The sequence below is a fragment of the Canis lupus genome, chromosome 18 (genome assembly GCF_003254725.2).
Source record: "Canis lupus dingo isolate Sandy chromosome 18, ASM325472v2, whole genome shotgun sequence".
NCBI classification, from domain to species: domain Eukaryota; kingdom Metazoa; phylum Chordata; class Mammalia; order Carnivora; family Canidae; genus Canis; species Canis lupus.
In genome coordinates, this window is record NC_064260.1 from 36,392,754 (window position 1) to 36,417,906 (window position 25,153).

Below are 25,153 nucleotides of genomic sequence, written 5' to 3' on the forward strand. Positions count from 1 at the left end.
GCAGTGTAAGGCAAACAGCATTGCTGCTATCCCGATGATAATGCCTCACCATTATAAGTGAATTTGGTTCACAGCAGGTCTCTCGCCAATAGAACTTGCAGTCTCCAGCACATCAAGTGCGCAGGATATTTTTCAGCCTCTAATGAGATTTTCTTTATCTCAGCTATTCTCCAAAGCAGAGTAAATTGCAGAAGCTTTGCCACCAGCAGTTTGAATACAGAGATGGGCAAATTATAAGCCATGCTGCCCCTCAGCTAGTTTTGGGAGTGCAAGGTCCTGATCTGCGTTCAGGCATGGAGGTAGTTTTGGTGGAGAAAAAAGTGGATGATAGTCATCAGCGATGGATGCACAAGGAAGACAGCAGGTAAAACCATTATATTGGGGGTCGATATATCAAAATATATCTATGACAGCCTAAAAGACCTGGCCTGGTCCCCACAGAGCTGGCAGGGGTATATTCGAGGGCTTTACATTTTCTATTTAATGTAGCCAATAATTTTTTTATCCTATTCAAAGAAGAGAAAGAAAGTGAAATCAAATGTAAATGCTCAGTAGTCTGTACACAACTTATCCACTGTCAATTCGGATAAGAAATATGAAATCTGACCTACTGGGTTCAGAGTTTTAACTGGCTATTGAAGTTAAGAGAAAACTGGACTGCCATCTATTTTATTTTTATGTTTTGAAAGGATCAAGTATGAAGTTAGAGTCCCCATTTAAAAAATTTCATAGTACTTTTCATTAACTCAACCTCCTACCCCTCCCCACATGCATGCCTTTCCTCCATTCTCTATTTCCATCAAATAACCAACTGATATGGCTTCTGCTTACATGGTAAAAATGAATTCTTACCTTAACAAATATATCAATGGCTGGCCCTTGTCACTGACAATAACCACTGTCAAAGGTTATTTCTAAGACAATTAGAGGAATTTAAAATTCTGGGTACCAAGTGATATGAAGGAAGTCTTATTAATTTTGTTGGGTGTCCTAATAGTTTAATGGCTGTGTTAAAAAAAAAAAAACCAAGCAAACAGTCCTGATCACTAGGGTATATACTGTAGTATTTACAAATTAAATTAAGAGGTAGGTCAGATTTGCATTAAAATATCCTAGCAAAAAAAAAATGTAAAAAGGTGGGGGGGATGGATGAAATGAGACTGGTAGAATGTGGGTAGCTTTTGAGTTGTGGTGGCTCATTAGACTTCTGTCTCTGTTTTTGTTCATACATTAACATATTTTTAACAAGAAAGAAAACAACTTCTTGGTTTTTCAGTTGGTTTGCCTCAAATTCTACCATTAGTCTTATATGGTGGGGCTCCAGGGGCTTCTTCAATCTCTTGACATCTCTGTGATATGTATATTTTTTTCCCTGGGAAAGAGCTATGATTTTTATTGGGTTCTCAAAAGGTGTGTGATGTGGAAGGTTTAGGAATTGCTGCTTTGAGAGAGATTGCATACACTTCAGCAGGCGGCAGCAGCAGCCCAGCATGGGCAGGAAGGGAGCTAATCTTACTGTTCACTCTCAGAGATGAGCCAAGTGCCAGCAGGGAACACTTACTGGGCTTGTTTTTGAGAAGGCTGAAAAGCCAACCTGTAGATGGACCTGGCAAGGTCCATTCATCCTAGCTAAGCTAACTTTACAACAGGGAGCTAAGAAGCAGGTTTTTGTCCCTGTGAATGATTTGCTATATGGGACCAGAATTCATTCATTCTGCTGCAAAGGGTTATTAAGTGCAGTGTTTTGGGTGCTGGTGCTTTAGCTAAGACTAAAACAGATGAAAATCCCTGCCCCTGCAGAGCTAGTGCTATCAACTCTGCATTTCTGGAATTTAGCAGCACATCTTACTACTTTAGCTTACTGTATTATAATGGAGGTCCTAGTTGAACCCAAGTTGGAATTTGAGTATGGCTGATGAACTGAGGTGGACACAAATGGGGAGTGAAGGAGGAGAACTTGGGGCAGGAGAAAGTCAAGCACGAGGAGTTTTAACTCAGAAGCACTTGGTCTTTAGAAAGAAGAGTGAGTTCTGAGTCCTGCTTAGTGGCTGTCAGTAGTTTCATTTTTCATCTTGAATGCTGTGGATAAAACACAAGGAGGGAAAGGCTTTTTAAGTAAAAACAAAAAGAAATTTGACTAAAACTCTGCGAAACGTTGGACCATGATGAACACTGTTTTGACAAATCCAATCATGTGTAACACAAAAGAGGAAGCTCTCTTCCAGTTCCTTCCACTTCTTAGAACACTCTACAACTTCATTACTTGAGGCCTTCCTATGTCAAGGCATAGAAGAGAGGGATAATGGGTGGGAGTTGCTGGTATTGGTTGATCTCAGGTCAGAAACTTTATAGTCTTTGGAGAACAAGTGGATCAGTGAGGGGAAGGGTGAATAGGACAGGATTTGCTCCTGAATACATGGATCACCATCTAGAGGCTCCTACAAATACTTGGGCAGGAGAGGTTTTGCAGAAGTCTTGGTGATTAGGTGCAGGCATGATTCAGATTCATGTGTCCTATGGCAGAAGTATGTTTGCATAGTGACAGTAATTGTGAGCTTTTTTCCACATTTTCTCTTGGCATTTTGCTTTTTTCTCTTCCATGTAATTGGATATTGCAACTCATTTGTTCTGAGAAGCTGATGGAGGGCTGGAGAAACGTGGGTTGTGCTGTGTAGCAACAACCTGTATAAAATTACATTTTTGTCAACCACAGTCTTTCTATCCCCCATATTTTGCCCAGGCTGTAAATTTGTGTTTAGGGGGGCAAGTAATTGCCCATTCAAAATTTGTGCTCATAAGAGTATAAGCTAGAATAGCTCCCTGCCAAGTGGCTATCACTGTGCTGAGAGTTTTCTACCATTAGCCCTTTCATTCTGTCCTGTAGGTCTTGGATTACTTTTTCATTTTGGCCTTCTAATTAAAATATAAAATAACTATGAAGTCTGATATCTTAAGCAATTACCAGCAAAACTTCTTAAGGGAAACTATGACTCTGAAAAGAATGTCTTGCTAGGGTAGCACAGGGTCTCAACTAGAGGTGCAAGAAATAAGCAAGGGGGCATGGAAAGGGAGTAGGAAATTGCCAAAGATACACTCATTTGGTTTCCAGCCATGCAGGAGAATGATCCAGGTCAACTTTTGAGATAACCTGGCATCTTTCTCCCATTTTCAACTCTGGCAAAATCTGAATTAAACATGTGGCTTCTAAAGGGAAATATGAAAACAATGCTGAGGGATGAAAATCTCCTCAATAGGACCCAGAATTATACAGGGGAAAATACAGTGTCATAGAATTTGGAGCTGCAAGAGGATCTTTAAAATTTCCTAGTCTTAATCACTTGATTTGAAAACTTAGGTAAACTGAGGTGCAGGAGATTAAGTTGCTTGCAAGCACGCATTTCCTGGGTTGATGGAAGGGGCTGTGGTGTTCTTGGGATATTCCTGGGACACAGAGTAAGTTCTCACACTGCCATTAGCACATAGTGGGTTTTATATATAAGTCTATTACTTAAGTTTCCTGCAAAATGTAAGCACTGTTGCTAAGGGCAAGTGCCAGTTGATGGTACTGTTCAAAAATGAAAAGGAAAACCAACACTATCATGGCTGAGCATGGCACTGAAACATGGGAGAAGTTGCTACGTCTATTTTAAGCAGCAGAAACATAGATAGCTAAGTAACTAATCTTGGCATCTCAGTAGGTCATTGCAGGAAATGTACGGTCATTCATTCATATGAATAATTTTGAGTGTCAGTAAAACTGCAAGACCCAAACTATGCAAATGGTGAGGCTACACAGCTGAATAATAGAGAATACCAGCTCTCATGCAGTGCCCAGTTTTGATAAATGCTAAGAAGATATTTGATGAAATCCAGTACTCATTTTTTATATAAAATGATACATCATTAATTAACAATAGAAGGGAGAAATACAAGATTGTGGTTATCTTGTAGTGATATGAGTAATGTCTAAAATTCTCTTATAATTTTTAACTCTATTTTCCAATACTTTGTAAATTCTTTACAGTGAGGATATATTGTTTTATATTTATTTATAGTACAGAAGTTTAAATTAGATATCTGGAATTTTTTAAGACTTGAAAGGAGAAATATATTACTTTTATAACAGACTCCCTCTCACCTTCTCTCCCTTCCACTCCCACATCATTAAATTTTATAGGACGAGTTATATTTTCCACAGCAGGAATGCCACTGCTGGTGTGTAATGTAACCATGTTGACAGACATAAAGAATTGGCTTTTTCTATACAGACAAGTTTCTTGACTCTTTGGCTTATTTTTGTTTTTAAGTGATGCAAGGAAAGGAATTTGAGGGTTTTAGCTCAATCATTTTCTTTCTTTTTTTCAGTCATGGGGACTTTATGTGAGCTCCTATGTAAGATAACTTAAAAATATTCAAAGTATATCTTGTGCTTTTAGGATATGCTCCTTAGAAAAAGAGAATTTGAGGAAAAGCTATAAAGAAAAAATCACAACCATTAATAATCATAGCCCATTCTAAATGATATGTGCCAGGCAATATTCTGTGTGTTTTCTGTGCATTAATTTATTTTGTTCCCACAAGAGTCCTGTGAGGCATGCATCATTATCCTATTTTACAGAAGAGGAAACTGAGGTACGGGGTTGTTAAGCAAAGCCATATAGCTACTAATAAGTGAATTCAGGATTCAGACTTAGGCACTGTGGCTCCAAAATCCATGTTCTTAATCATTTTGCCACAGTGCCTTTCATAATAAATAGCAGGAGGTGAAGAGGGTTATCAGTCCGGGTTCCATCTGGAGACAGAAACCATACAGTGATTTAAATGACATATGTAACGTAAAGGATTATTAAACAATAATAAAAGAGTAACTATCAGATAGTTTTTAAAAATCCTCTGGACAGTGCTCTGGGGCTGAGGGAGTTAGGGACAAACTCAAAAAGTTGAGGGAAATTAGGCCCTTTCCCAAGACCAGAGTTCAGAACTCATTAGAAAAGGTATGGATGCAGATAGCTGCATGGCAAAAACCCACTGGTTTGCCTGGCCAGACCTGCACTGTGGTTGCTATGCAAGAAGGAAGTAGCCTTCTGGAACATACATGGGGTCACAGCTGGTTTGGGGACACACAGGCATGAAAAGGGAATGGGGGTGCTGGGGAGGCAGAAAGTTTAGAGCATGTGACGTCCATGTCAGGAGGACCACAAGCAAATGATTCCCAGGCCAGGCCAGGCCAGGGCTCTGAGAGTTCCCAGGGACCACACACTCTGGGCACCTGGTTAGAGAAGAGCAAGGCTGGATATCCTCACTCCCAGCTGCTGACTCCATGCAGAAGCCAGGAAGAGCAAGAGAGCCCCTTCCTCCTGCAGTGTTCCTCCAGCACTCTCTACTGAGAAAGCTTCACATTGTGCTTCTGTGGGGGAGAAATGCTTAAAGGATTCATATCCATTATCACAGAGCGTTTTCGGAGCTAAGAGGCAGCACTCGGGTAAGTGGCACAGAGGGAGCTCTGATCTGGTTATGCTACTTGATAACAGGCCTAATCCTGTTTTCCCAAAGGACCTTTCACCTGGTGAGTAACCCAGACCTTGTGCTGGCAGTATCAATGACCAAAACAAGAAATGAAGTCTGTGGCTCTCCAGTTATTGTTCAGGTAAGATATAAATATAGGCTAAGTAGTAATCATGGCCCTTTATTTAAAATTAAGTAGAGCTCTATGTTTCCTTGTTGTGGAGAAAGACAATGGCTGTCATAGAAACCTGTTTTGAATGCCATTGTTAAAATATTTACAATAGTCTGCCTAGATTTCAAATTCAACATGTTCATGTAGCTCTTAATTTAGTTTAATCCAACAGATGGTGATTGTGGGCTTGCTGCATGTCAGGAGCGATGCTAGTTACTTAAATCAAATCCAAGGGCAAGCATGAAAAATTATCCCAGTAACATTCATACAGTCTCAGTGGTGGGTCAAGTGAATGCACGTGTTTTAAGCTCAGTGATTGGGACATAGACAATTCCCCTCTCACCTGGTAACTGGAGGGAAAGAGCATGATCAAAGGCCTTCCTGAAGGATGTGACCTCATCAATGTTAATTCTATTAAGATACTCATTTGAAATACACTTTTAACATACTTTTGCAAATGCTTAAAGCAGCCAAACAATTTTTGGAGACTCCAGAGAAATCTGGGTTCATTTGAGTTGGGTAAAGATCTATGGAATTCTTTCTTCATGTTTATCTGTCATCCTTACTTATAATCAAAGACACTCCTAAATGGGTATGTGTTTTTCCTTATAGGAGGAAAGAAAGTTTAGGAGTGCCCCTGCTCTGAATTTATTTTTTATATCCTCCACAGTATGTACCATTTTTTTTGTTGTTAAACAGAATATATTGTCCCCAAAGTACATTTGTTTTATTCGATGTTTTTAATAGCAATGAAGCAGCTTGTTTTGCAGGTCCCGAATCCATAATTGGGATAAAGCAATCTGGACAAATATCAAAGCTTAATTAAGTCTTCTATCCTGCTGATAAACATGGACTAAAAATTTATTCTAGGAGACATAGTATATATAACATCACATTCTTCCCTGTCAGGTGCCTCTTTGACATGGGCCACCGCGAGCTTAAAACCTCATGCAGATGCAAATTTTGTACCTTAATCAGTTTCTTTTTTATTTATTTATTTATTTATTTATTTATTTATTTATTTATTTATTTATTTATGATAGTCACAGAGAGAGAGAGAGAGAGGCAGAGACACAGGCCGAGGGAGGACTCCATGCACTGGGAGCCCGATGTGGGATTCGATCCTGGGCCTCCAGGATCGCGCCCTGGGCCAAAGGCAGGCGCCAAACCGCTGCGCCACCCAGGGATCCCCCCTTAATCAGTTTCATAAAATTACAGATATTGACATTTTCCCCTAAGGTTCCCATTTTTAAGAAATAAGTTTGATCTCAAGATAATTTGTATTACCTTTCAAATTTTTTTCTTTGCGGTTGTTTCATTTTGATTTCTTGAAGCAATCAGCCTGTGAGAAAATATTAAAGCCCATGTAAAATAATAAAAATGAGGCATGTTAGGCTAATGTTACCAGACCCCCCACTCTCTGTTCCTTGAAATATAGTCTTTGTTTTCCATGCCTCTGAGGGATGCTCTGTTGTCTGACCTATTAAATCAATTCTGAAGACCCATTTATTTTCCTCTTTACTATCAATCTCTCCTTGGTAAAGTAAGTGCTATTCATTATAAAGTTCCTTGAGGTGTCATGGTATGTTTAGTTGGAACTAATCTACTGGTTTAAATTCTCTAAAATTGAAACTACTCATTTCTTTATTTATGCTTGAGCCAAGTTTTATAATTAGAATAAATGTGCTGTTTTCTGTTACATATAAAACTGCCTGTACTCACATTTTTTAAAGAAAAAAAAAACCTTCATAATAACCAGGGAAACATAAATTAAAATAGCAACAAGGTACTATTTTTCACTTATTAAACTGATGATGTTTGGGCAAGAATGTGAGGAAAACAGGCCATATTATTTACTGTTGGTGTACAAACTAGAATAACCTTTCTAGAAAGCATTTAGATGTTATAAAGCTTAATATGATGTCTCATGATATTTTAAAATGATCATGTTATTTTATCAGCAACTGTACTTGAGGAGTTTGTTCTAAAGAATTTTTCATGGATTTACATGAAAATGTATTTATATGATTGCTCATTGCTTTTTTGCTTATAATAAAGAAAATCTGAGAAATAATCTACATGTTTACCTATTGGAAAGTGGTAAAATAAAATATCACTAAGATCAAATAGTGTATGTCCTTTCAAATGATGGCAAAGGTTCATGGAATATTCTTGTTAAAAAAAAACTAATGCAGCTACCAAAGTATATGCATTTTGTGATTTCATTTTTGTAAATCAGAGGATGCATATTTATAAATATAAAAAATGTTGCACATATAATCATCAAATATAAATAATAGTTATTACTGCATAGTAGAATTATGATTAATTATATATACTTTCTGAATTTATGCAATGAAACTATGATAGCTATAATAAAATCATAAACTCTCCTATCTGACTCCATATTTTATCTTTTTTTTTTTTTTCAGAAATATAAACCCTATAACAATGGGACATCCAATCAAAAGTGGAATTATGTGGAAAATATCAAAGCTTTTGTGGCCTTTCACAGCACTGTACTGGATAAGGAGATCACAGCAGCAAATTATGCTGGTATTTGTACATCCTCTGTGATTAAAGGGGAAAACATTGATCAACCAGTAAGTGATTCTTTTCTACTAAGGATAAAAGAAAAGTAAGGGAAAATGGAGTAATTTAATAAAGCTAGATCTTTTTTTTTTCCCCTAGAAAACCTTATATTCACATAAATTAAATACTGATTTGTGAGTGAAATCACTTAGACTCTGTGATTCTGATTAGGAAACAATGAAGGAATATCGGTATTACCCTCTGCTTATATTGTTTCAATGGCTCCCTATCATCAGCACCACCTTTGGTCCATCATCAGTTCACCAGAACACTCAGGAGTGAGGATAATCATGTACACCACACCCCCACAGGTTAATCTGCCACCCTAGATGTCACTCCACTCCAGAAAGCATATAAGATTCAAATGATTTTTAAGTGACTTTAATTATATTATACCAAGCATAGGTCTAAAACTGAATACCTATACTCTGATTTTTGCAGAAAATAATTTTTCAAATGGGGTCCTGTAATTTTTATTAGTAAGGAACTGCTGCATACTTCACAAATACCTGAGCTATTTGTGCGGTCTGTATGTCAAGCTACCTTGCTTTTGCTGATTACTATTGGCCTATAGAAATCTCATAATGTACGTTACAAGATTCTCTAAGATCCTCTTTACTCTGCTCCTCAGACATCTCTAAATGGCTGCCTCTTCTCCTTCACCCCAAATACCCCGATTTTACTAAATAATTTGCATTTATCCAAATTTACCATACTATTTTGCATATATTTGGTTTTGACTATGCTATCCTCCTCCCAACTCTTTTCTCTTTTGTCTGTGAACTCATACCACCTAGCAAATATGCTGTCAAAGACTACTAAGGTCAGCTTAAAAGGAATCAAGTCAGTTTAAAAAGTATCCCAGTTCAAAGAAAAACAATTTAAGCATCAATAAGACTACTGAATGTGGTGAATTGACATACATCAAATATATTTAAATCTATATGTTCATACTGACTTTTAACCAGAACAATAATTCATTGATCACAATGAAATGAACCAATTAGTTACTTTGGCAAGTAGGAAATAAAGAATCAAGCATTTATTTTTTTCCTTCCTTTATGAAATGTCCCTTAGGATAACAAAATAGTAGATGAAAAGTTTCACTTCATAGGAATACCCCAGATAATAAATGAGGTATGAAAAAGTTGGAATATCACTATGTTGTGAACTTTGAAGAATTGATTGACCTAGGCAATGTTTATCAGTAGCTACTCACACTACAAACAGGGACACAACAGATATTATATTCTTCTCGATGGAAGTTATAGTATTGCTTATCAAGTGTTCCTTCCTCCAAAAATGTAACTGGAATCTAATCAAGTCTTTCATTCTAACTAATAATTTACTGAAAACATAAGAGGTAGAGGAACATGGTAAAAGGCACAGAGACCATGCAGTCGCCAAAATCCTAACTGACAAAAAATATATAGCAAATAAATTACAATAAAACAATTAATTTTAAGTGTGACATTATAGTTATGTTAAAAGAATTTTTATCTTTTAGAGATACATACTGAAATATTTAGGAATTAAATGATATGATGCCTGGGATTTGCTTCAAAGTAATCTAGGGTAGGAATAGAAGTGGGTGAGGATGCAGATAAAATGAAATTAGTAATTGTTGATAATTGTTGAAACTGAGTGAAGGATAGAAGGGGGCTTATCATACTTTGGTATATGATCAAAATTTTCCAGTGATTATACAACTTGTGTTTTTATTGAAAGACACAAGAAAGGAAGAACTGTACAGCTGGTGGAAAAGGCGAGGAGAGTAACTACAGTGACAGATGGTAGATTCTAGGCTGAGTTTTAGAGAGTGATGGCATGAAAGGTGTGAGGGACAGTGGAACAGAGATCTTAGTGGACATCTTGATGTTATGCTTAAGAAAAGGTCAACAGTCTAAGTACCAGAATTTTCTACTTGAACATTTTTTTAGAAATATTTTAAAAACTATTTTACATACTTTTCCTTAACCCAAATAGGCAGAAAACATCATTTAAACAAGTCAAGACCATCAGTATGCTGATTATAGGGCCACACAGCAGCTAGTTGGCACACTGATTTTACTCTGAATTCATCCTAAAATCATATATGCAACTCACTTTCTTCAAAATCATTCTTGAAGGCCATTTGCTGTCTGTCATTTTTCTTACTAATGAGAGTGCGGCTTAGAAGATACATCCGCATGACTCCAGCACAGTGTGAACTGGCTCTTTTTGCAAAATGAGCTCTATAAGCAGAGACTCAAATGGCCTTCTAAGGTCGTTTTTTTAAACTTGAACACAGTTGCCACTTTCAATGGCTTCATCAGTAGCTTCTGGTCTTTAGTACCCATTGCAGAACTCTTATTTCATCCTGTAAACTCCTCAATTTCCAGGTTGACACCAGTCCAATTATTAGTTAGTTTTATTTAGTGGCCATCTTAGGACTTTTTGAATGTTTTTCCAACAGGCCTTTAAAACTTGGTTGCATTTTAGTAAATCTAGACAAAATTTAGATTATTTTTGTTAATTTTTGTTAACTTCCAGATAGTAATTGTAGAAGCTGAGTGTGGATTCATGGGGATTCACTATACTGTGCTATTTCTGTATGATTGAAATATTTTATAATAAAAAAGGAAAGAAAGGAGTCCTAGAGTTTAGGGCTCAATGATTATAAAACTGGTACCTTTCTTTTAATCATACAATCAAGATGCTCTTTTGTTAAACAAGATACAACTTCTCAGTTTCCAGCAATTATTTGTTCTAAAAGATTATGATTTTCCTTTCTCAATAGTTAAATGGTAGCCTATCTGATAGAAGTTAATATGATTGATCTGAAGAGTACAATAATATATCAATTCTGGAATTCACAGACTAAAAACCTCTCCTGGGTTTAGGAGAAATCTATTCAGTGTTAAAAGGCGCTAGATAGTTTTTAAACTTTTTGGAGATACAGACTTCTTTGAGAGTTTCATGAAAATTATAGATATTCTTTTCCCCAAAAATGTGCATGTGTAGAGAAACATCTTTCATATAAATTATAGAAAGTTTACAGACTCCCCTTGAAATCCATTTTGGATGTAGGGTAAGAACTCCCTTTCTAGACCTCATCCTTATGGATAGCTTAGAAAAAGAAAACTAATAAGAAGTTACTATTATATGCTAGATAACTACTGTATGTTACATACTAATCAATATTGATTTTCACATATGATATCTCATTTAAATAATAACTATGATAAAGACACTGAATAATTTATTCATAATCACATTAGCTACTATACAATAGTGATGGTCATTATTGATCATGTAATAGACCATATATCTATAAGGCCAAAAGATCAAGTCATTCATTTCAATAAATCAAGGAAATTTTATGGAGAAAAGAATTAGTCAAATAAATTGTCTGGTATTTTGTACAAAATACCATAGCTGGCTTACTGAATTTTTAAACTCTGTATTCTACAGACATAGCTAACCTGAGAGCTCCCCAAATATATTGCCTTTTTCTTTCCATCAGCAGTTTCAAAACAGTATTAAATGTGATGAATGAATAAAAAATCTAGTTTACATTGTATACATGCACCATTGTCAAAGTAGAACAATTCAGAGATCATCAAACCTGTAGCACCACAGTCATGGGGATTGATGTTTTAATGAATGAGAAATACATTTTCTGGATACTTTTCAATGGGCTTCGTTAGTATAATAAGGAAAATTATTGGCACGTGATTTATCATGAAGCACATGCTGCTATAGAAATGACTTTGTACATAATGTTTATTCAATTCCACCTAAGCAGGAATATTTTATTTATTATTTATTTATTTATTTATTTATTTATTTGCAGGAATATTTTAATTTTCTGCTGTTCAATGATGTGTAGAAAACTGGAAATTGTAGAAAAATCCATAGTGGAATTTAAGAATTACATCTTCAAAAGTATCATCTAAGTGTTGGCTTTGAATTGAGGTAGCTCTACATATTTAAAGGAGTAGTTGAAGAAATACGACAAAGGCAAAAAAAACCAAAAACTTGGAATCAGAAGTCAGTTTTATATTTCACTCCTTCCATGTACCTCTTGAGTATCCTTAGATGAAAACTTTCCTTTCTGAGCTTTTGTTTTCTCATCTGGAAATTGACTTATTATTATTAATTCTGGCTGCACCTAACTTTTAGTTTTGTAAGACCAAAACAAATTAAAGAGTCTATATAAAAGCACTTTAAAATTTTATTATAGAAATTTTCATACATATTCAAAAATAGAATAGTGTAATGAATCCTTACTTTTTATCTAAATTAGACTATTATCCAGGTTTTTGCAATCTTTACAAACCCGAGACCTGATACCATTTCACCTTTAACTTAAGCATACGCCTCTAAAAAATTTGAACATTTTCTTTCATAATCATTATACCATTATCACAGCTAACAAAAGTAACAATAATCCTTTAGCTATCAATCAAGTACCCTGTTCTTAATCAAATTTCCTAAGTTCTCCTAAAAAATTCTTCTTATGGTTGGTTGATATGAACCAGGATTCAAGCAAGATTCCTATATGACATTTGGTCGTAGGCTCTAGAATTGTCCTATAGAATGTCTCTTATTTGGATTTGTCTGTTTACTTCCTATGGCATTTTTAAATTTGTTTCTCTAGCCCCCATAATTCCTGCAAAAGGAATTTAACATTAGAATTGTAATTAGATTGATGTTTAACATTTTTTGACAATAATCTTCATGGGTTTATGGTATATTTCATATTGATCACTTATGCAGGGATATAATATCTGTGTTTTCCATTTTTAGTGAAAATGGGTATCAGTGGGCATGATTAGAACCCAACCTCACACTTAACAAATCTCCCAATAAATTTTCATCTAGTGTCACTCTTTGATGATCTTTGTCTAAATCAATTACTTCATTAGGAGTCTCCAAAGGGTTGTTTTGTCTAATTCTGTCATTTTCCCCAACATTTATTAGCTGAGCTTTTTATATAAGGAAAAACTTCAATGACATTTATCCTCTTCAACTAGGTATTTGACTACCAAAAATATGGTTTGTAAGGGATGCTAGGATAAACGTTAATTCTTTCTATCCATCTCATTTATCTATTGTGGTATAATAAACCACCTGAAAACTTAGCGACTTAAACCAAGAGTCACTTTTTTTTTTTTGCTCTGTGGGCCAAAAATTTGAGGTTGGCTTAATGGGGCCACTCTGCTGGTCTTGCCCAGGGTCACTCATGTGACCCTAATGTGTAGTCATCTGGTGGTATATCAGTAGTTTGGAGGTTCTATGGGGACTGAATGGTTAAAGATGGTCTCCTTCACACGTTGGGATATCAGCAGGCTGTTAGCTGGGGACAGAGAACATTCCTTGGTTCTCCTCAAGGCTCCTTAAGTAGGCTAGCTTAAGTTTGTTCACATTGTGAACAATTACAGGGTTCCAAATACAACCAAAAAAACAACCTCCAATATGCAAGCACTTCTTACACATCTGCTTGCATCACATTTACTAATGCTACATTGTCCAAAGCAAGTCACATGGTCTTGCTTAGATTCAAGGAAGGGACAAAAGGAGAAAGATTTCTTGATTGGAGGAGCCGTAAAGTCACATTTCAGAAGGACATGCAAACAAGGATGAGCAGTCTTATTGTGCCCATCTCTGCAAATAATCTGGCACGCTTTCTAATGACTAGTTTTCAGAGTTATAAATTGGTGCCAGTTTACTTATAAGTATTTTTAGCATCATTATGAGCTTATGAGATTTTATATTTTTAAACATGTCTAAAGTGTTTTGGTTATCATTCTTTTTGTTGTTCTCAAATTGTCCCATTTTGGATCAGTGGAGGCTCCTTCATGTTGCTGGTTCTTGTGTCTTTTTAAAATGATTCCTTTACTCTTGGATGGCTTCTTTTCTTTCCAGACACCACCCCACAACCTTGCTTACCTTGTATATTTCTTGCCCCAAATTTGGAACTGGCCATTCCTCCAAGAAACCCTGATTCTTGACATAAATTATATATAAATTGACATAAATTGTTGAATTGTTACTGCCTTTCGCCTTTTCCAGTCAACAGAATTTGGAAGTATGTTTTTTAAAGTGTAATTATTAGGGAGCAAAAGAATGCATTCATGTTGAGATTTCAAATTTAACATTCTACAAAAATGCTATCATAATTTAGATATGCCTACATAAAACCATCTTTGTTCCTTTTTTTTTTTAGGGATACTATTATCTCTCCCCCACTGGGAAGAAAAAAACAATGCTCTGCTTAGCATGTGGACAATCCATGAGAGCAGAGAAGGGGCTGAAACAGTTGCTTCCAGGGCTGCCATTCCTCTGTGCCTCAGGCTCCAAGATCCAGAAACCATTCTCACGAGGGCCTTTCAAGGTCATCAGTGTGGCAGAGGTGTGTAATGATCTGAGCTCTGCTAATACGTGTGTGGCATCACTTTGGAAACTTTGATGCATTCATTATCTGCCTTGCACTCAAGTTCATCTCCACTCATCCAATTCATCTTCCTCTGATGCACCTTTACCATTCCACCTGCATTGATTTCCTCTTCCCCATTGTAATTTAAAATACATTGTCTATTAATAGTTCGATACACTCTTTGAAGTTAATTGGGCACTTCTGCGGCTTTAATCATCTACTGACACCTTCCACTGCTCTCTGTGTTGCTTTTAGATGAGGAAGCAACTGCAAATCTTTACTTAGTGGAGCAGCTTTTTTGCCTGTATTCACAAACTTCTTTATACTAGTATGGAACATTTCAGGGGGAACTTGACATGTTGTTAATGGCTCTTCAGGTTGGGTGCCTGAATGCATGCATCCATGTCTAATACTATTTATAGCTTATGGAGAAAAAGAATCTCTGCCACTTTTCTGTGACTTAATTTAAAATGGCACCATTTAAAAAGTCCTCTCCTTCAAGTTTAGAGTAGGATGTCCTAAGGGGAGCTTACAAACCTGTATAAAAAGGAGTGATTCCTAAGAGGGATCTTTCAACTTGGTGCGCTCTCCAGGGCTTGCTCTCTCCACTTGCAGGTCTCTCTCCTCATTCCCCTAAACTGGATAAACAGTGCAGTGTGGGAGGGGTCTGGAGGGGACAGGAACAGTTGCAAGAAACATGGAGTGCAAATAGTAACTCTGAAGATGAAAAGTAGTCAGCCCTCTGAGGAAATCTGAAGGCAGTTGGCTTTGCTTTGGTGATGGTGGGGTTATGAGGTGGTGGTGAGCTAATTGGAAGAATCTCCAGTGTTACAACATCTCGGACAGAGTTTTTCACTCAAAGCAGCATCCTGAGTAGGGAATGGAAAGGGAAAAATGAAGTTTAGGGCTCACCACCCTCATTACCACCATGTAGATTAGGCCTGCACTTATTTCCCTCCTCGCTCATCAATATCTGCCACCACAGGATGGCATCATCCTCAAGTTAAAGATTAAGAGATTATCTGTAGTGCCAGCGTCCCATTACTTCAAGGCCAGACTTTCTCTGGCCCTGGCATCCTTCTCCCCCCCACTCTTGTCACAGAAAAGGCAAAGTAGAAAACAGAACGAGGCCAGGAACACAAGCCAGAGGCCTAAAGTCACGGAGAGACCTGTGACAGGGCTGGGAAGAGAACTGAGTTCTGACCCAACATTCTTCCCACGGTGGTATCCAATACCTACAGCATGCAAAGTGAGCATTTCAAAATTTAGATACCACACACATGTACAAGAGAAAAAGCTTGAGTAGACCTCTCAAGGTTTTTTTTTTTTTTTTTATTTTTTTTTTATTTTTTTTATTTATTTTTTTTTTTTAATCAGGCTGATTTATCTTCTTGTGAGGCTGAGAAAACACTCAGTTATTATGAAGAACGTCTATTATCTTTACGGATGAAGACCTGCACGCGAGTTGTATCTCATAGTGGTACAGCAGCTTTGCACCAGAAGGCAGTGAAAATAATTGCATACAAAAATGGAGATGGATATCGAAATGGGAAGTTAATTGTGGCTGGAACATTCCCCACAGTAAGTGGCTATCACTTAAACGTTTCTTGCATCCTCCGAGGTAATGATAATAGTGATTCTTCTGACAAGAAAAAAGCGATGAGATTGAATGATAAATGTCCCAGGCCAGTTTCACCAATTTAGGCTGATGAGATCAAGATCTCTGTTTTCTTAAAGATATTCTTTTTTATTGTATTTCTTTGGATACAGACTTAGAAAAATGAAAAATCAGAATATGGTTTTTAGATTGGCTCCAGAGCAAAGGTACAAAAAAACCAGGGGGCAAACAAAGTTACCAGATTTCTCCACTTGTGTTATAGAGAGAATGCCTTTTTTCCCCCTTTCTTCCCATTCTAGCTTCAAGTTGTGTGTCATCTAAATATCCTAAGAGATGCCACCTCACTTATCATTTGGAACACCTGAGCACTTATTTATTGACAGGTTGTTTTATTTCATTCTCAAATTGGAGAAGCAAGAGTTATGTTAGGAAGGAACAAGTGGTTTCTATCGTAGAGGCTGCTCCTTGTAGTCACAGAAAGGAAGGAGAGTTCAAGAGGCCCAAACCCAGCTTTGTCCTTCCCTTGTTTGGTGATTATCTTGTCTATACATTCTGGCCAATACCTTTAAAAGCATATTTTATAAGCAACATTAAATTTGACATGGAGTTACCCTGGGGACTTCCTTGCAAAAACACACACATACACACCTATTTGTTCACTCCCCTTTTCAGTTGAATACAAATAGCCTAAGATATTGTTCAGTGAACTAAGCAAATCACAAAAGTTAGCAGGACCAAGATTCACTCTGAGCTCCACAGCTGGCTTCTGTAGACTTGGACAACAAAGTTAACTTTCAGTCTGTCTGCAAAATGGAAGTAATAATACGTGTTAGTTTGGGTTTGAAAGTCAACTACTCATGTAGTTCATCAAGAGGAAGTGTTCCAATTTTATACCTTCTAAAGCAACAAAATTGAAAGTGGATCTCTAAATTGAACACGTCTTAAGAAATAAATACTCTGATGTTAAAATGTATTAACATACATCAGCTGCTGTGTTAAATTTTTGGAGCTAATTTTCACAGTTGGAGTGGACTAATTTTGTGAGATTATGTAGGACAATCCGATACCAAAAATTGTCTCTAATCAAAGATCAAGTCAGTAGTTATTTAGCTTTCTATTTTCCCAAATTAAAGGATTTTCTCAAATTTCTAAAATAATAAGCGCTTCACGATTGCTCCCAGCCCTAGCACTATTTCATCTCATCAGTTCTTTACAATTTGTGTTATTTAGCTTCTTACAGAATGCACAGAGCAACTTGGTCTCACCAGAGCAGCCTCCAAAGTATATACCAAAGATGGAACCACAGTCCTTTCCTTACGTGATTTGGTTTTATGGGCTCTAGATGAATCTTTTATCCAGAGAAACACTGAGAAACAAAAGAAAGAGACAGCCCCTGTTCAAGCAAAGGAGACAACTATTAAAAGTATGAAAGGTTGGTGATGACATTCTATGGGATTTAACTGATTCTACTTATTTTTCATCTTAAAAAAGTTAAATGTGATCCTGTGATTCAGTCACTCCTTCTAGAATTACAAAATCACAGGAAGCTGCTCCTGTGTGAGATTTTTGTATTATTTTTACCTTGCAGAATGATAAGAAAAAGTTTAAAAAAATAATGTAAATTTGGTTTCAGCACCCAAAAATAAATTGCCTCAAATGTATAAAATATGTTTAACAACTTAGCTACTTTATGTAACACGAGCAGCTTTTGTTTTTAAATTTAAAGCCAAAACCAACTGGAGACCAGTGAAGAAGGCGGGACTGGATCAATGCAAATCTCTTTCTATTATTTGAAGAGAAGGTGTCCTCTCTATAACTCCTGCCGGCCAGCTGTCCTTACCTGCCCCTGCCCATCTCCACTGTTCCTCTAAACTCCCAGAAGCACCAGGGAAAGCACTTGTATTGCAACTCCTAGCACACTGTATTATAATTATCTGTTTACATTTTTGTGTGTTTCATTAAACTATGTACAACTTGAGGGCAGGAACTGTGTCTCCAGCAACAGTTGGCTAAATAAAAATGAATCTTACAATAATAGTTCAGCAGAGTGATCTCAGCTCTCCACTGTTGTACTGAGAGTCGTGATTTAAAGATTAAGAACTTGGGTTTTGGAGCCAAAATACCAGGGTTCAGATCCTACCTCTATTCCTTACTACTATTCCTTCTTAGGCAAATTATTTAACCTCTTGTACCTCAGTTTCCTCATTTTACAAATTGCACACTGATAATCAGGTAAATGTATACTCATTTGGTCCTCATAGGTACGAATATGTGTTCATAAAAATATATATGAATAGGCATTTATGTATAAATGCATATGTCACTTAGAATAGTGCCTGGCTGTTGTTTACTAAACATTCAATGAATATTAGCTGATGTTATTGGATATAATTGAGGAGGAAAAACTTGCTCTTCTTCCTGTGTGTCTCTTCTTTACTCTCACACTCTTATCACATTCACAACACTTCTGACACCTGATGTGTGTTTTTTCCCCCATACCAAGCAATTCTGCAACACCTGCTGGGTGTCCTACAATTTAACCCAACTCTGCCACTAACTCTCTGGTTTTAGCATCAGATCCCACAGGTTAAGAGCTTAGTTCTACAAGACTGCTCCTCACTGCATCCCCCACTTCAGATGTCCAGACCTGTGTTTCTGACAAACTGGCTTAAATGGGAAATTCCCTTGACTCCCTCCTTCAGTTTGATCAGTTTGCTAGAGTAACTCACAGAACTCAAGGAAACGGTCCACTTTACTGTCTCCTGGTTTATTTTAAAAGGATATGATGGATGATAGAGATGAACACACAGGTGGAAGAGATGACTAGGGCAAGGGATGTGGGAAGGGGCACCGAACTTCCATGCTCTCTAAGCCCACCACTCTCCTACCATCTCCATGTGTTCACCAACCTAGAGGGTCTCCAGATGCTGTACTTTTTGGGATTTTTATGGAGACCTCATCATGTAAGCATGATTGTTCACTAATTCCATTTCCAGCCTCTCTCCCTTCTCTGGAGAATGAGGGTAGGGTAGAAAATTCCAAGGTTCTAATCATGGCTTGGTCTTTCTAGTGACCAGACTTCATCCAAGAGTCTGTGAAAAGTCATCTCATTAGAAAACAAGATACTACTATCATCCAGGAAATTCCAAAGGATTTAGGGGCTCTGTGCCGGGAACCAGAGTCAAAAACAAAACATTAGAACAAAAGATGCTCCTAGTGCTCTTATCGCTTAGAAAATTACAAGAGTTTTAGAAATTCTCTGCCAGGAATGTGGGGCAGAGACCAATATATGCTTTTCTATTATTTCACAATGATATTATTTGTCCTGTTTTTTAAAAATAATTATGTGAATATTTAATGCCTAGCTAATCATTAAAGCATATAGTTTGGCCTTTACTTGTCATATTGAATATCTAATCTCCAGTTTCTGGAAGATTACAATTCAAAGGCCCTGCTTTCAAATTGCTATTTAAAACTTGACTGGAAGTAATGTTATTCACGCTGGAGCACTAAAAGGGTATCAGTATTCCTTCCCCTCTATATTCGAGAGGTTATCCTTGAATCAGGCTTGTCCATTAGCAGACGTGCCCTTTTTATTGAATTGTGACTTGTGCAATGCCATCAGTTTGCATTGAGGAACTTAAAAAAAAAAAAAAAAAAAAAAAAAACAGGCACCAGTCAGAAACTAAGTATCTAGGGAGATAGTGGTTAAGGGCAAAAGCTCTGGAGGTGTATGACCCAGGTTCTAATCCTGACTCTGCAGCTACCTAGCTATTTGATTAGACCTCAGTTACATTGTAAAAGAGAAATGGACCTAACTCAGAGTATCATTTTGAGACTTACCTGAGATAATGTGTGCAGAGGTCTTAGTGAAATGCCCAGCATGTTGTAAGTTCTCAATATTGTTCATTTCTATTATAGGATACTGTTTGCTACCTTACAGAGAACCCTCTTATGAAGACCCTGAAATAAATTTCTCTCAGATCTCAGAAAAGGTGTATCTTCTGAGGAATTTATCTTCTATGTGGGCCATGTGAATCTTGAAATTGTGTTTTGCTCTTTGCTTAGGCCACTAGAATGCTCAGAACCCAAACTGTGCTTTAACTCTAACAAATGAGAAGTATGGCTTTCATGTCCATTTAATAACAAAAATATTATCTGGCATTTTTAATGCTTGTCCAATTAAGTAGACCAAACACCATTTATTCTAAGCACTTTCTTTTTTTTTTCTTTTAATCTACCCAACAGCCGAATGAGATAGATACTACTCTTCACTTAAAAGATGAGGACCCTGAAGCAATTTATCTCAGGCTTTAATCTATTGCTGTACTTCTTTCCCCCTTTCCTTGATTTTCTTATCTTTTTATTTCATTCCTTTTCAGAGTAGATATTTTAGTGAGCCACCTCAGCTTTTTTTTTTAATAAGTATAAGAAAGGAATTTAAAAGTATATTTATAGATTAGTTTAAATTACTTGGTTGAATATGAAGCTTTAGATCATATTTATGTATTTGCATCTGATTTAGGCATTACCTGTTTAAATGAAGTCATTAATGAGAAAGGAAAAATTTTGAATGAACAAATAAATTCAGGAGGCAAATTTATTCATTAGTCATTGTGCAATGGTTAATGAACCATTTGTTTCCTAGAAAACCCAAGAATGAAAATGAAAACCAAATCAGTTCCAAAGTCTGTGATATCTGACAGTTTGGATGGTATAGACAAGTCTTTGCTCACTTTCATCCTCAGAAATCCCATTGCCATCTGGGTATCTTGCGGTGAACCATTTTTATCTCCGAAGGGTAAGTTTTTTGTTTTTGCTTGTTTCCAAGCAAGTGTATAATGGAGAGAGAAATAAATTTTATTTCACCATAGGAAAAGAATTAAATGTATATAATGTCAACATAATAACATCACATTTATGCAAAGAACAGGAGGTCCATCAATTAACATGTGCACAAGAATAGCTGTACTCTGATATTTGCACAGTTGCCTGTTTTTTCTTACTGGAATGGAGTATTCTGCATGGAAAAATGTCTAATTTAGTTGATAAAGAGATCCTTGGTCTATAAGACTGAGAATAATGGTATACATTAGAAAATAACAAATGAGTTTAATTCACACTGAAGACGACCTGTCTGCACATTTTCATTTTTAAGAATTGCACCCTTTAGGCAGTAGGTGGATGTTTAAAAAATGAATGGTTCCAAGCCAGGCTTTCATCACCTCCAAATAGTTTGTGGAAGTGGAAAATGAAATATGGCTATTGCATATGGTAAATCTATATAATAAAACAGCACTGTTCTTCTCCGCCCACCCCCACCCCCTCCCCGCCATTCCATAAAGAAATGCCTTAAGCCTTGTCATCTTTCAAATGAGGTTTCTTTTAATGACCCTTACCTTTTAATTACTTATTTCTAATTGAATCTATTTCTTGGAGCAGAAAGTTCTTTATAAATTATTGGCTTGCATGATAAATTACTGTTGATAACACATGCAAAATAAAATATTGTGTATTTTTTCTAGCTTTGCAGAAAGCAGAAAAATTAGAAAAACAGAACTGGCTGAAAAAGGACAAAATTTTGGCTGATTTAGACACCATGAAACACAAAATGAGACAGTTAAAAGGTCAGTATGAACTAAATCAAGTATCACCATGTTTAATTCTAAATGTAACCCCAATTTGCTGGAAGTTTTTTCCTACTATTAGATACCAGATGTTTGACTGAGTACTGTAAATATTGTGTCACAAAAGTCACTTGAGCAAGTCTAAAACCTAATAATATACCTTTCAGTACTGGTTTTATATTTGTAAATTTTATATTAAAGTGAGTATCACATGAATTATATGTAAATTTTAAAAATTAGGAGTGTCTGGGTCATATAACCCTCATATTGGGATTGAAACAGTCACTGAACTGACATTTTGTGGGTTTTGGAATTAGTCCTTAAACAAAACTTTCTGTCTATTCTTTGGGTATTGCTGGGGAATAAGTTTGGGTTTTTGTTTGTTTTATAATCTGAATGAGGAAGTACTAAATTTTTCAAAGGTCAATATCAATGTCTCAGAAGGGCTGCTTGGTGTTAGGCAGCATAAGATATGCTATTCATAGTCAAAGTGATCAATTGGCAATATTTGTTTTCTTCTTTCATTCTCTTTGTCACAGAATCTTAGGTTACAGATCTTATACTGTTCCTAGCACTTGAATACTCTCTCTCTTGGGGAGAAACAGTGTATTATGGTCTTTAGTCTAGAAAGGAATACATTTTAGGCTCTGTAACTGCCATGACAGGATTTCCAACTCGTAAGTATGTGCGCTCTCTTTTGTCAAAAGCATGTGAATTTTACTGCAATAAGCAACACAACTAGTTGTAAGTGCATTAGACAGAACTCTGGTTTGAAATAACTATTATTCAGTTCTTAGCAAAAGAATTCACGCATGAATATAATTACCTGGTCATGTGACTGTCATCCCTATGTTACATTCTAAATTCTACAACCTTCTTACTTGCTCTGTGAATACTTGTAGAATGATTGAATTAAAGAATGAACAGAATATCAACCCAATGATTTTTCTAAGGTCTATTCCTGTTATCAAATTAAATCAATAAAAAGCAACATACTGAAAATAGCACCCAGCAGGGCTGCCTTTAGTGTATATTCTGACTTTAATATCATGTCTTCAGCTTTTTTATAATTAAGTATTAAAAAGGCATTTTTAATAAAAAAGCATTTAAAGTTCAGTTGATATCACCTATAATATCACTTTTGAAAACTATCTGGTCAGATGGTGCCCATTACGGAGGAATCCATTAATTAAATTTCTCTTAGAATTTAGTACTAGGATAGATCTCGTCTCTACTGACAGACTGTTATATTTTCTGCTGTTAAATGTAAATTCAATACACATAAAATACCTACTCTGAGGAAGAACTTTTCTAGTTGTTGGAGTTATGAAGATAAATAAGAACAAGTCAAAGTTCAGTTAACTGCAGTCCCTGTTGAATGATGAGCTTCTTGAGGATTGGATGAAAGAGGAGGTATAAATAGGGGCTAAGTAGATTATTTTCCATCATTATAGCCATTGGCGAATGCAACAAATGTTTATTAAGCATATACTATGTACAAACTACTGTGCTAAGCTGATTTTACATTTCATTTGTAAGTATGGTGATTGCTAGTACTAATCACAATACCAGTAATAACTTTATAGGGTTTTTATAATGAAACAATAAATGTCAAGTATTTACTGCATGAGTAGCACATAATAAATACTCAATAAGTATTAGAATAAGGGTTCCTGAGAAGGCAGCCCATTTTCTGACTTGGGATCCTAAAAACTGATCAATGAAATAAAGGCATGGCAGATGAGGCCAAAGTATCACCTTTCTTACATATAAAGGCAGTGCTGGAGCATTTTATTTAGTGTGAGAGCTAAATAGATTTTTCCAACTAAAACCTCAAATGAGGCAGACTTACCCTCCCAGGCATAGATAAGGCTGAAACAGGATGGAGAGACTTTTGGGGGAGCTGTCTGGATGAGATTTATAGTTTGAAAGAACAGCAAAGCACTCATGTTCTCTAGTTTTCCCTATTAATTATTAGCTGTTATCATTACTTCCCCAGATCTCATATGATATAAAATAGAATATATGGAGAATGTAATAAAAAAATAAAAAACAATTTAATCAATACATTTTTGCTCGGTTTCATTTTGTATCCTTACCTACAAAAATAGTACTTTGTTATGAACATCTTTCCTTGAACCAAAACCTTTTGTGATGAATTTGTCTTTATGAAAATTATAGCGCAAATGCATTCATTTTTTTAAAAGACCATTAGAAGCAATTTGACAAAAAACAAATAATGCATAATGGTTTTGCTCTTTTCCTACATTCAAATCCTGGCTCTCAAGAGTGTAAATGATAAACTATTGCTGAGCTCTCTTTAGTTGAGCAAAGTTTTAGTGTTCTAAGGCACTATAAATAAAATATTTATGTGTCATAAATTAACGTTGTCTGGGTTTTATGAATAGAGTAGGCTAAAAACTATGTTTGCGTAAATTTGTGTCACGTATTTTTCTCGTACCACTGTGGTCTTCTCTAAAACGTGTAATCTAATGGCATTGCCACTGTAACTCATTGGCTGACTGATTCAATTATGTTTTCTCCACATCTATAAATTGCAGAGAATGCTTACTTATTAGGTACATAGACTTCTGGTTTCCCTGAAAAGTCATTGCTACCATTTATTTTTATTGCTGGATCTATTTCCACCAACTTGAGCTTAAGGAGCGCAAATGCTTTATTCTCTGCAAATACTAAATTATTTTCAAAGAGTTTTGTTTGTAGTCATGAGCTGAAAATCTGTACACTAAGGCTCTCTTGGCAACAAAATTAGGTCTCAACTTCATGTTAGTATTTCTATTATTTTATCCACCTCAGTGTTACTTTAGCAAAGAAGCCTTCTCTGGCACTACAGACCAGGGCAGTAACCCCTGTTAGTGCTTTTATATAGACTCTATACTTCTCTGGGACAGCACAGTTGTAATCAATTATTGGTGTAATCATTTCCTTGACATCTGCCTTCCCCCAACAAACTAGAGACAAGGACTAACTCTTGAACATGTTTGTATTTACATCGTCTAGCACAATGCCTGACTGATTGCTGGTGCTCAACATAAGTTTCTAGAGGGAACATGCAAAAGAAAGCATTACTTTTACTTAAAAAGTTTAGAGATCAGTATGAGACTCAGTGTGAGTTTATCTTCAACATGGGGAAAAACCAATTTCTTAAGTATGATTTTTAAATCTTTTATAACGATTTTAAGTGGACTAGTTGAAAG

At 36.1% G+C, this 25,153-nt stretch overlaps 1 protein-coding gene across 25 annotated transcripts in view; it reads left to right on the plus strand.

Moving 5' to 3' along the window:
• Positions 1-25,153, plus strand: part of DCDC1 (doublecortin domain containing 1) — a 482,427-nt gene that overhangs the window by 403,071 nt on the left and 54,203 nt on the right. For all 25 annotated transcript variants that reach the window (XR_007403614.1, XR_007403613.1, XR_007403622.1 and 22 more), the window contains 8 exons: positions 164-364; positions 5,554-5,647; positions 8,110-8,280; positions 14,481-14,666; positions 16,068-16,271; positions 17,539-17,740; positions 20,957-21,109; positions 21,834-21,935. Coding sequence is in view for 3 of the 25 variants with exons in the window: in XM_035701486.2 (XP_035557379.2) it covers positions 164-364; positions 5,554-5,647; positions 8,110-8,280; positions 14,481-14,666; positions 16,068-16,271; positions 17,539-17,740; positions 20,957-21,109; positions 21,834-21,935 (1,313 nt within the window). In the remaining 22 variants the exon portion in view is untranslated. The remainder of the gene's footprint in view (positions 1-163; positions 365-5,553; positions 5,648-8,109; positions 8,281-14,480; positions 14,667-16,067; positions 16,272-17,538; positions 17,741-20,956; positions 21,110-21,833; positions 21,936-25,153) is intronic.